Raw genomic sequence first — 12986 nt, forward strand, 5'->3', positions numbered from 1 at the left:
ATATTCACACCAAGTGATATGACCCTTAAAATGCTTTTTATTCTAGGTTTCGTTCCAGTTGGAACACACCAGTAAATGGAGAAGAAATCCATAAGCGAGTGAAAAATATTTTAAGGACGCACAGTGCAAGGCAAAGGCTAACATTTGTACGTTTTAAAATTAAACTGCATTATTTTTCCTTCTAAAGTGTTATGGAAAAAGCATCCCATAGGCATCTAAAAAATATTTTTTCTGATTGACACATGGAGAAAACTCGGGGAGACAGGGCAGTGTGTTCTCTCTTCCTTTGTTCTGAGTTTTGGAGAAAGAAGCAGTGTGAGAGTCTCTTTTAAATTCTGACCTTTCCCAGTGTGTGGCATGCAGTGAGAGACCCTTCTACCTTCCACCAGGTTTTCTTCAATGTGAGGTTGGAGCAGAATTAAATTTGTGGCCACCGTGGCAATTGTCTTTTTGGACCCTTGACACATTATCATCAGTAACAACAACAACAATTAACAGTAACATTACATAGGGCTTTATGAGAGTTCACATATATTATCTCAGTAATCCTTCCAGTAACCTGTAAGTATTACTATTTCCATATTGGAGGTGGGAGGGCTTAAGCTGAGAGGACCAAGGACTTTCCAGTTCTTACTCTTTTTCCTGGGGACAGAAGGAAGTGAAATGCTAAACAGATTATAGGTTATAGCGTAGGCTAGGTTTGAACAAATACCAGTAGCAAATATACCAACAATTACTGGTTTGGTTGTGCCCTGTCTCTCAGCTTAATGTATATTTAACCTAATTTACAATAAGCCAAATCTTACACTGTATTGTACTCTGTTCTGAGTCATTGGGACACAGTAGGATTATTTTAAAGGTTAAATATATTATATTCCTTTCCTGGCTAAGGGATGAATATTTTATCTATCTATGAATGAAACAAAGGAATATATTTTCCCACTGAGATTAGATTACCATGACGTTTTCATTTTGATTTCTTAGGATGAGAGTTGTTTTTCAAAAGGAGAGTCTGCTAAGACAAGAGATTCCAGTAAGAAAAGAGAAGTTTCGTGTATAGAATCTTTAAGCAACAGTGAGCTTCTGAGCTGGTAATGTTATTTTTATTATTATATCTCCCCTGTCCTGGTACATACTTTCCATTTTTTGTCAGCTGTTACACTGGTCTTTAGCTAATTGCATATTATTCTGTGGACATTATTGTAGTTGGAATAAATTAGGTAAATAAACAATTTATAGACCTTTCTGTGGTAAATCCATGCAAAGAATTTGTGCTGCATATATAGGGCAGTACCCAGTATTGCCACTGTGTTTCCTCTCATTCTGTTGTGCCGATGGGACTGACTACCAGTGCAAAAGGAAGCTAGCATTTCCTAAAGCAACATAAGAAATGAGTCAAAATGCTTGTTTCCGGAATGGGACATGTCAGCGTAGTTCCCTTCTGTGAGCTCCACTGCCCTGCTCCAGATGCTAACATTTCATCTCATTTCCAGTTGCTTTAGGAAGCGCTAGCCAGTGGATCCCATTGGCACATGGGCAATGCTGGAAACTACCCATAGTGCACCTTTGAGCCCAGCACAAAGTTAGGTGCGCGTAAGCCTGTTGATTTCACTGGCCTTAAGGACACCTAATACACACACGTTACGACAGTAGCATGAGAATAACTGCAGCACAGGACCTTCCCATGTCACCAGGATAATATGACGAGCCCCAGATTGCATCAGAGGCAACAATTCTGTGGCTCATCCTCACATCATGATTGTCTCTCCCAAGGACTGTGGAAATTCTGGTGTGGGTAGGAGCCACTCCTATAGGGCTTGGAGCTTTATGCATTATTGGAAGGAGGCACACTGCAGTACAGGGGTGAGGAAACCTGTGGTCCTCCAGATGTTAGACCCGAACTCCCCTCAGCCTCAGTCAGCCACCAGTGTAACATAGGAAGAGGGACTCTGTGTTGCCTTGAGGGTTTAATCCACAGTAATGTCAGCTGTTCCTATATCCTGAATATATCCACACACCCATACTCTAACTCTCATCTTATCAGGTGATACACTTAAAGCCATGTGCATGTGTTCTGTGATAGTTCTGAGCACAGAGGTCATTATGGGACTTACAGGCTCTGAATAAAGAACCTGCAACAACTATTGCCATAATTGAAAATTATGGACTTTGAAATGGAATACTCAAGTATGTTTGGGCACTGATGGGTTCATCACATTCTGTAGAGAAGTCATGAGAGTTGGGGGATAAAGAGAGAGACTCAAGGACATTCTGACAGCTGGAAGTCTGCCAACGTCCTCATAAATAGCATAGCAAGGCAAAGTTCAGAGGAGAATGTAGTTTTGCTGACCAAATGTTCACGCTAAAGTAAATGATTGAAAACTATTGGGACTGTACAGAAGGTCTATGATGTTGAAATATTTAGTGTGCCAGTGACTTTGAAAGGAACTTGTGGGACTCCAAAGGAGATGGAACAAAAGCATGTGACAGGTGTATGACAGGTATTTCCAAAAGTGGAGTTGAGTGCCGTTATCCTGCTTTTTATATGATTTGTGCATGTAATCCCCAGATCACTTCAGCTCAGCTTGTCAGGATAGTTTCCAGTTAAGACAGCAGACTGATGTTTTTCTAACATGGGTGTAGCTATGTCCATTCCAGTGTTGAATTTCTTATGAGGAAGGGATGACTAATGGCATTGCACCAAAAGTGAGCACGTTCAAACATTGTGACATTGTCAGTATGTTGATGTGAAATTTACAGGCAGTGCTGCCACTCTTCATAATCGTATCACAGCCTGTTGTGATGACTGACTCTAGGTGAAGCAGCCGGGATTCTTGGAACCCGACTGTGGGTACTGTTCCCCATATAGTGCTCCTGTTCAGCCCTCATTCACTTCATTTGAGCTTACTAATAAGTAGTACGTGGTTAACTGTGCTTTATATATAAAGTTTGCTTTCGAACTGTGGTACTGGAGAAGACTCTTACGAGTCCCCTGGACTGCAAGGAGGTCAAATCAGTCCATCCTAAAGGAAATCAACCCTGACTGCTCATGGGAAGGACAGATACTGAAGGTGGAGCTAAAATATTTTGGCCACCTAATGCAAAGAGAAAACTCTCTGGAAAAGACCCTGATGCTGGGAAAGACTGAAGGCAAAAGGAGAAGGGGATGGCAGAGGATGAGATGGCTAGATAGCATCACCGATGCAATGAATATGAACTTGAGCACGCTCCGGGAGAGAGCGCAGGACAGGAAGGCCTGGCGTGCTATGGTCCATGGGGTCACGAAGAGTTGGACACGACTGAACAATAACAACATATATAAAGTTAAAGCCAGCAGATATTATCAAGGTCATTTTAAAAAGAGTTATTCCATGGCTATAGCAGTAGTGAAGATTGTATCCTTCTCAGTTGCCATAGTCTCTGCAATGTACCATTTAATGAAACTAATCTGCTGGTAAACCTGATTGTCTCTCATCCAAAGGCTGAATCATATGCCGCCTCCTGTGATGAGAGTATTACCTACATTAAAAAATATCAGCTACATTGCCTTGACTTCAGGATGCTTGATTAGATACTAGGACAGGAACAGAAGTATGGGGGACTCAGTATTTGGATCATGCAGTTGGTCTTGCTCTCAGATGCTGACAAAGTGCTTAGGACATAACCAACAAGCTGCAAGTTAGACTGATCCTTACGTTGACTGGTAACAGCCGTCCAGGTGATGCGGACTCCTCTACTAGTTGGAATGGGCAGTTTCTCCCTTTGTGAGGGCAGGGTGCAGGACAGCACTTGAGTTGTACTACATAGAGTTGCTTCTTGAACCTTCTAGATTCTCCTATCCCAGCCCTGAGCATTTTCAGGATCATCCTGTGGTTCAGGTTCCATTGGCACGTGGTCTCTCTCTCTCCCTCCCCCGCTCAGACTCCCAAGCCCCACACAAGGGGGGCTTGGGAGTTGCTTCCCCATGGTAGAATCCCATGCTGTTTGGGTGGGTGAATATAGCAAGCATGTGCTATGTGCTATATATGTCCAACAGGATGCCAGTTGGATGGGGAAGTCCCACATGCTTCTTTAATTCAGTGGTGTGGGATCTTCACAATGAAGAAGTGGTTCCCACGACACTGAGTGCATGAAGGAGAGCTCACACGCTGCGAGCCAAAACCTGCAGGTATAATCTTGGGGCTCGTGATGTTGAAGTGATCAGCATGCTGGCTTGATCAGAAACTAATGAAATAGATTCAGATGTCAAATATGTATGCACACAGAAAGTAGTGACACGATACTACCACTTTTCCCGTATTTATGAAATCATAAAAGGATATAATATATTTCTGAGATGAGATCGCCATGACTGTACAGAATACCCAGAAAATGCAGGCATGACATTATATTTTTAGTATTGTCTATCCTTTTGCAAGTACTTAGTTATACAAGCAAAACTGTGTAGGCTGCACCCATGCGCTTATGCTATTTTGAGAGTTGTCACAGTATAAATGCCTATCACTCTTCTCTACGTTTAGAAAGGTAACATTTTAATATGGTGTTTTGTTTTGTTCTGTTTTGTTTCGTTGGGGGGTACTGCTAGTTCATCCATACGACAGAGCATCATGGTTCATCTGGATAATGGTGACTATTGGACCAGTCAAGCTGCTGAGTATAAAAACAAACCCCACAGAGCAATCTTTGAAGACAGCCTGGAGAAAATCTATCGGAACATGTACAGAAAAGCTTCTGGTTCCATTTCAAAGGATAAATAAATAAATTCCTGATAGTACTACAGGTGAAAACGAACAGTATACAACATCATATTTTTAATGAAAATGTTGTTTGTCTAACTAAAGTTTGTATTCTATTTTTTTTACCTGAAATATTTTTTACATGGGCTTGTGAAATTCTGAGGCTGGGACTCCCAATAGGGAAATAAATAAAATCTGGAGGATTTTAAGTAGGGTGTATTGTTTGCTAATGGGATTTATAGACATGTCAGCGTTCTTGGCTTTCCATTTCTCAAGCATTCAGTTTTAAATTAGGGTGAATTTGCACATTTATCCACGACACAGCTGTTGATGGTTTTGCATATACATTGTGCCTCTCTAGTAATAATATGGGCACACATGGCAATATTTCCCTACCTGTTGCTTCCAGTTACGTGTTTTTAGTACTGCTACTGAAAAGTATCCACTGGGCTGCTTTTCAATAGTGGTGCCGGACCTGTAAGTATTTTGCTGAAAATCTCTGGTTCATACATGTATGTGAGTGGTGGAGAGTGGAGAAGGATAGTCCGAGAGAACATGGTGGATGAATGTTTTCACCCTTAATGAATAGTAATGAAGTAGTTATCAGGAACAGAACTTGCATTCATTACCAAAACAAGCATATACTACTACTACTACTACAATCCCCATGTACTGAGGTCAGAACAGATGGGTGTGGAGGAGAGCATGAGAAGCTTAATATTGTCCCAAAATGAATTGTTTTAGAAGATTTGAAATACTGTCATATTATTAATAGGTTTTCTATGTTCTGCTGTACAAATGGTGTGTGTTGCCTTCAAGCTGATTTTGTTAAGCTTCATGTGCTGGTTGAAGTCTGCTCCATCCTTCAGGTCAAGTGGATCACATATGTCTTTCTTTCTTGTGCTACTTTAATTATGATGCTTCTACTTGTAATATCCTTTTTAACATAACTATTCTGTAGCTGCATCCTGCATTGCAGGTCCTGCATTGAGGAGGGGATTGGACTAGATAATCTCCAGGTATCTTCCAACTCTATGAGTCTATGTCAATAATATATCTTTCCCACTATACTTGTTCCCAAACTTCACTTAAATAGGTTCTGTTGTTCTTTTAGGATTGCATCAGAGATGAAAGTGCATTGTTTAAGTATGAGGAGAGCAAGACTGGAGCATTCAGGCTAGCAGATCCACCCAGATACAAACATTATGAATGTTCTGTACCTCAATCTGATCAAATTTGGAGTCTGTCCTTACAGGCTCAAGGGATGAATTGGCAGAACTCTATTGGCAAAGCTGGCACCTCTCTGCTAAAGGCCACCAAATGTTCACCAGCAGTTTTTAAACTTCCCCTGAGAAGAAACCTTTCCAGCCTTCCACTGAGTATATTTCACATTAACAAATCAGGGCAGGCTGCCCACTTTCTTCAGGCATCAAGAAATTTAGAGGCAGGAGTGTCTGTTTCCTACTTCCTTTCAGAAAGGGAAGAAAAAAACATACTCCTTTTGGAATATTTGCTTTCTAAGAGCACAGAAAGATTTATACTATGTGAAGAGAAACCAAAATATGAGAAATAAATTCACAAAGGTGGTTTCAGATGTATCTTTTATCTAGGGAGCTGATAAACAGCATGAGGCATATGTAACATACATTACCATCAGTTTGGTTCCTTTGGCTTACAGGTAATGCCTCTTCCACCCACACCAGCAGAGCAGTTCAGGAGAAGTTGGGACAGAGAGCTAATTCAGAGAAGTGTGGAATATTATATAGTCCATGGCCTATTTGGGAATGGCTCAGTGTTAGAGTATATGCTTTCCATGCAGAAGGTCCCAGATTCAATCCTTGGCATCTCCAGGTAGGGCTGGAAAAACTCCTGCCTGAAACCCTGGTGATCCGCTGCCAGTCAGTGTCAACAGTACGGGCTCAATGAACCCATGGTCCGGCAGCTTCCTATGTTCCTAAGTCCCACTGAATTCAGTGAGGCTTATTCCCAGGTACATTTGTTATAGGATTGCACGCTAACAACTACATTATGCAGCAGGTTGGCTATACTGGGGTTTATTGTGATAGATGTAAAGACATAAGGAGAAATGTGCCCCCCCCCCCTGCAAAAAACACACACCCAAGGATATGTCTCCTTGTATTTTTATGCATTTACCACAGGAAAAGCTGTTGGAGCACCTTGGAGTGTTTTACTGCATAAGCGGGGCTGGGCAATGTATGGCTCTTCAGATGTTTTGGCCTACACCCCCCATGATTCCTCACCATTGGCCATGCTGACTAGGGCTAATAGGACTTGTAGGCCAAACCATCTAGAGAGCCATAGGTTACCTGCCCCTGGAAATGTGTTGCAGCTTCAATTGTGCGTTCCAGGGTCGGCAGCTGCTCTTTCTTCCTTGTAACGTCTGATTGCTTCTGTGTAGCATCATTGCACTGTAGCTGAGACCAGGGTTAACAATACCAAAAGCTGCAGTAGTTCTGGGATGAGTCCATTACATTTGATCCCATGAAGCTCCCTTGTTAACCTTACTGCCTAGGATCAGGATTTTAATGCCATACTTGTCGCTTGGATATGCCTCACTTATCTCTACCTATAAACCCTCAACATGTTAACTTTTTAAAAATTTGTCTTCAAGTATAGTGTGATCTATTTTGTATGTTAATGACTATTTCAAATGTGAAAAGCAGGTAAAAATTCCTCATCTCCAAGACACTTTGCCTTTTTGTTGGTTGGCAAACAGCTTGTGCACAGGGCAGATTGTGTTTCCTTCTTGACTGCAGTGTGTGATAAGTAACGTTTCAGGCAATGAACCAACATAGTAATAAACAGTAATTGTTTAGTGCACCTTGCCTTCTAATACAATTTAAATCCCTTCTATCAAATGCAAATTTCTAAGTTCCCAAGTAGAGTTTTAAATAGCATTTTTCTGTGCTTGTTCCTTATCTTTTGCCATCCACAAAGTGGTGTGTCGGTGACGGGGGATGGCATATTCCACCATTTTGCATCTTAAAGAGAGCTGCCTACTTCAGTACAAAAAAAAGTATAAATAAAGAGAAAACTGGAATTTAGTGGACAAGTCCTTTCTTTCCAAAAATAAATACTGTTGCAGCATATACAAATTCCTGTATATTTGTATGCCAGACGTTGTGTTTTCTAATGCAAACAACATAAAAATGTAATCAGCAAGGTGTCAGGGCTGGGCAAAAGAGTTTATGAGCTGCACGCTGCCGAGAAGTGTTGACAATGAGCTCAGAAATCCAAAGGCATGTAAAAGGAGTCCAAATACTTCGTGGATTTAAGTACCTTAAGTTTTCTAAGCCCATTTGGCTTTCAGTGCTAAATCAGTTGACCGCTTTTAATGCTGATTTGTGTAAGTGGAACGGAGAATAGAAACGAACAATAATTTCACAAGTAGAAATTTACCTTGGTACACTGGTAACACTTGGTAAGTTGATCATCTACAATATGTCTCCAAGTGAGGAGAGTCAGCACCCATTCTGGGACTCAGAAGAGTAAAAGAATGGTGAGAGTTCTTAATGACCAGTTTAAGTAGTAAGTTACCACTTGGTAACTGGCTTGCTGTATTCACCCTGAGTTGTTAACACCTCATCCAAAAGCTTCAAGAGCCAGTGGCTAAGCTAAACTATGTTGGTATTTTGGCCCCGCCCCTTTTGCATTTGTCACCACTCTTTTTACCTTTGGGCCCTGAGAGCTTCTCTGAAATGGAATTCTGCCTTGGGCTGAAGGTTCTGCATCCCTAGAATAGTGGATACACCTTAATGTTTAAGGATGCCACAGGATTGCAAAAATGGCATGGGTAGTTGGTATAGGCTGGAACATCTATGCATTCATCCAAAAATCTAAGACAAACTTTCAGAATGGAGGTGCTTCTTATTCAGTACAGTGGAGGAACCCATTCCAGATACTCAGATTAGTTCCCTCCTTTGAAAGGAATGATGACATTGTAGTAGTAAAGGGGCTCTGTAAATTAATCATATTCTGTCACCTGGAACTGATTGGCTGGATTAGTTCAATATGGTTTCAGTCTTTTACCCATAAGTGATATTTCTGATGAATCTGGTATTTTCGATGTGTTCTGTCTTTAATGTCATTTTGTTTGGTGCTGTTGGGTTTATTTTCTTCCTGATGGCAATGGGGGGTGGGGGTGGGAGTGGGAGTTGGAAGCATTTGAGAAGGAAAATTTTGAAGGTGTGAAAGCCCATCCTGCCTGTGCTCCATTGTGGGCTTTTAACCTGTTAAACAGTATTCAGTCTCTTTGTGCTTTTAGAATTCTGTGGATAAAATTGGGACCGTTGCCTTTTTACCACTGAGGGATACAAAAATTAATGTTTGTGAACTTTTGACAGCTTTTGTCATAGATGTGATCTGTCACTGTGTTAAAAAAAAACATGCCTCCTTTTCAAGAAGTCCAACACCTAAAGAAAGACTTTACTGTAGCCTTCCCGGTTTACTGGTTTTTAATCATGTAGCTGTCAGAAATAAACAGCTACTGTTCTTTGTGTGATGGAGCCTAATGTTAAAGCTGTCAGTCCACTGAGAGAGAAAGCACATGTAATATTTATGGCTATAGGGCTTGCCATTTGTGCTCTTCTCAACTTTCACTGATTTAGGGCTCAGCTGGTGTGACCAGGTCTTGTTCCTGCACACATGAAGCTGGTGAGGGCTTTTAAAATGACTTTTCAGTGTATGGGTTGACATAGTGATGCTTTCCGTTCCGTGTCCACCTAATCTTTCAAAGGTAGACCTCTTCTATCGTGCGCAAGACTATTGGAGAATAATCAAATGTATAATAAAAGACAGAACTCTGCTGAAATTTAGCTCCTTCCAAAACCATATTTGATGGATGATATGAGGAGGGCTTTGGATAGGGGTGAATGCTCCTTCCTTGTTCTCCTCAACCTCTCAGCGGCTTTTGATACCGTTGTCCACGGTATCCTCTTGGACCGCCTGGAGAGGATGGGCATTGGAAACATTGTATTAAGGTGGTTCTGGTCCTTCCTCTCTGGCAGGTACCAGAGGGTAGCATTGGGAGAGGAGGTGTTGGACCCACAGCCACTCATGTGTGGGGTGCCACAGGTTCCATCCTCTCCCCAATGCTATTTAGCATCTATGTGAAGCTGCTGGGGGCTATCATCAGGAGGTTTGGGGTGCATATCATCAATATGCAGATGACACATACCTCTACCTCTCATTCAAATCTTCACCAGGGTTGGCCGTGGAATCCCTGTCTAAATGTCTGGAGATGGTGAGTGGCTGGATGGGGAGGAATAAGCTGAAGCTGAACCCTGAGAAGACCGAGGTACTTTTGGTGGGAGACAAGAGTAGGTTGGGGGATGTTGACCTGGTGTTGAATGGGGTACAGCTACCCTTCAAAGACCAGGTCCGCAACCTGGGTGTCATTTTAGATTCCCAGCTGTCCATGGAGGCTCAGGTGTCAGCCGTGAGCCGGACAACATTGTACCAACTCCATCTGATAGGGCTGCACCCCTACCTTGCCAACCATCTGCTCCCATTGGTAGTACATGCCCTGGTCTCCTCTCTTCTAGACTACTGTAATGCATTCTACCTGGGGTTGCCCTTGAAGACGGTTCAGAAGCTGCAGCTGGTGCAGAATGCAGCGGCTTGCCTGATTAAAGGCAGCTGCCGGCATGATCACATCACTCCAGTGCTGAAGGAGTTGCACTGGTTACCAATTGTTTTCCGAGCCAAATTCAAGGTGTTGGTTTTGACCTTTAAAACCCTATATGGTTCCGGCCCAGCCTATCTTAAGGAGCGCCTCCAGTAACACCAGACAGGCCGCTTAACAAGATCAGCCTCAGATGGCCTTCTCTCTGTCCCATTAGCCAGGAGAGCTAGGCTGGTGGGGACGAGGGAGAGGGCCTTTTCTGTGGTGGCCCCCACTCTGTGGAGCTCCCTCCCTAGGGAACTCCACCATGCCCCATCTTTAATGAGCTTCTGCCACACACTTGGTTATTCAGGCAGGCATTTGGGGTGGGTTAGGGTATTTTTAAATAATGTTTTAATGTATAATTTTACTGTTTTAAATTGTACCATTGTACATTGCCCAGAGTGGCTGGATGACCGGCCAGATGGGCGACCAAGAAATTTAATTAATTACTGCCATATATATATATTTGAGCTATCTTTATTGTGAGCCACGTATATCCACATGGGTAAATTATCTTTGCTGAAAAAGTATGAAAGGAGGAACCACCCTAAACCTCATGGGAGGATATAAAGCAGTCATTGTGTAGGTGCACAATCACCAGGAATGCCTCCTGCACAAGCCCCACTGAATTATTGAAACTAATGGCACATCTGCAGTAGTCTTGTTCTGCAGTTCCCATTCATTTCTGTAAGCTCACCCAGTAAAATTGCTGTCCTCTTCTGCAGATCCCATTCATTTCTGTGGGCTCGCCCAGTAGAACAGTGGTGCTATTTTGCAAATCCCATCCATTTCAATGGAATTTCTGCAGGGTAGTTTCTCTGCATTGTGCCCTTGCTCATTTCCAGGGTCTAGTTTTTACTTATGTGAAAACTAGCCTGAATCTAACTAGCAAGTGGGGGGAAATTCAGCTCTACTTACCATACCTGGCATGGAGGGTGCAATCCTATCGGGATAGGCGGCCTCCTCCAAACTTGGAAGCAACTGCCTATCCAATGCAGGGCAGGAGAAGCACGGAGAGAATCATCCCCTCCACGCTTCAGCCGCCCTGCATTTGTGTCTAGACAGCCAATTTTGGTTAGACAGGAATTTCGGAGTTAGACAGGAAGGCGGAGCGGGGGAGGCAGCTGCTGGACGACACATAGGATGTATCGTACCAGCATTTCCGCCTTCCCCATCCTGGAAGACCCCCAGGAACGCCCCATTTTTGCTGCTCTGCACTCCTCTTGTGAGCGCGGGGCTGTTCCGCGCTGCCTTGGGGGCAACGCGGGAGTGGGGAAGGTCAGTTCTCAGGGAACCAACCTCGGAGCACGGGCTCTGAGGTTGGTTCCTGGAAACTGACTTATCCTATGGCCATCTAGCTGCTGACTAGCGGCCATAGGATTGCTCCTTAAGTGGCCTTTTCCCTCTTGAAAGCAGCAAAGAGTAAATAGCAAGGCTTCCTCTTGTAGCAGGACTTGAAATCTGATAAATGTATACCTCGCTAACGTGAACTTGATAAGTATATCCATGCAAAATATATTTCAGGAATTACTGTATTCATGTAAAATACTTACATAATTATGTAAAATTTGTATTTCCATATGCATACTGTACTATATATATATATATATATATATATAGAGAGAGAGAGAGAGAGAGAGAGGACTTTGTACTGAGAGAGGTAGATTTTTTTAAATTTTTACATTGGTTCTCTTTAAATCAAGATCACCAGGTTAAGTTACTTACTTGCCAGTCTACTCCATAATAATGTATCACATTGCAATTACTAGAACTGCTGATGATATGCTAGCAAACATTTTAACAATGGGCAATTAAAAGAGAATCACAATTTTGGAGAAACCCTGCATTTCTGAATGACTATCTGACCTACATAAAACTAATACAGTGCTTCTCTTGCAATTATAAATGCATTAGATAGTTGAGAAGTTTGTTAGAATTGCCTTGTGTTACAAGCTTCAAAAGGTTTTTAATAATGTTAGGTTGGAAAGTTTATAAAGATTTCTTAAAATGTATTAGACAATAAGAAACTTTGTGAGCATTGGCCTTCAATTAATACCTTTAATGAAGACAAACTTTCCTAAAGTCAAGTCATTGAGAACTTGCCTACTAACTATAAAAGGGAGAGTTTTAGGCTATTCATCACAATAAATGAGCCAAAGAGTCCCAAGGTTGTCTTCCAGTAGTTATTTCAGTTTGAAATACATAATCTACTAGAACCGATCATTTGTGTTTAACTTTCCCCAATGCTATAGGTGAAAATTTAGTATGCACCTCCTGTCGTATCCAAGACAGAAGTGTTACTGCATGTCCTTATTCAAATGTGCATGTGAACTCTCATGTGTATACACATGTAACTGATGTTCCCTGAAATATAGCCGCCCTTCCCAGAGGCATGGTGTGCACAGAGCAGATGCACTGTACTTCAACAAAATGGGGGCCTTGGCTACTTCAGATGGGGAAATAAGCCTGAGACTATCTAGGTTGATCAGTAGAAGATTTATTTTACCACGAGGTATTTTTTAAAAGAAAAGAATGCTCAGTTCAAGAGTGGGTAGACTTTGCAC

At 42.1% G+C, this 12986-nt stretch overlaps 1 protein-coding gene across 1 annotated transcript in view; it reads left to right on the forward strand.

Annotated features, from left to right (window-relative positions):
• The window catches only part of SPATA6 (spermatogenesis associated 6), a 51931-nt gene extending 44131 nt beyond the window's left edge, over positions 1–7800 (forward strand). The window contains exons 11-13 of the mRNA XM_084852554.1: positions 47–146; positions 985–1091; positions 4586–7800. Coding sequence (XP_084708680.1) covers positions 47–146; positions 985–1091; positions 4586–4757 — 379 coding nt within the window. The 3' untranslated portion in view covers positions 4758–7800. The remainder of the gene's footprint in view (positions 1–46; positions 147–984; positions 1092–4585) is intronic.
• Positions 7801–12986: the final 5186 nt, after the last annotated feature.

Source organism: Heloderma suspectum, chromosome 4 (assembly GCF_057233095.1).
Source record: "Heloderma suspectum isolate Gila_16-S chromosome 4, 16-S_ref, whole genome shotgun sequence".
NCBI classification, from domain to species: Eukaryota; Metazoa; Chordata; class Lepidosauria; order Squamata; family Helodermatidae; genus Heloderma; species Heloderma suspectum.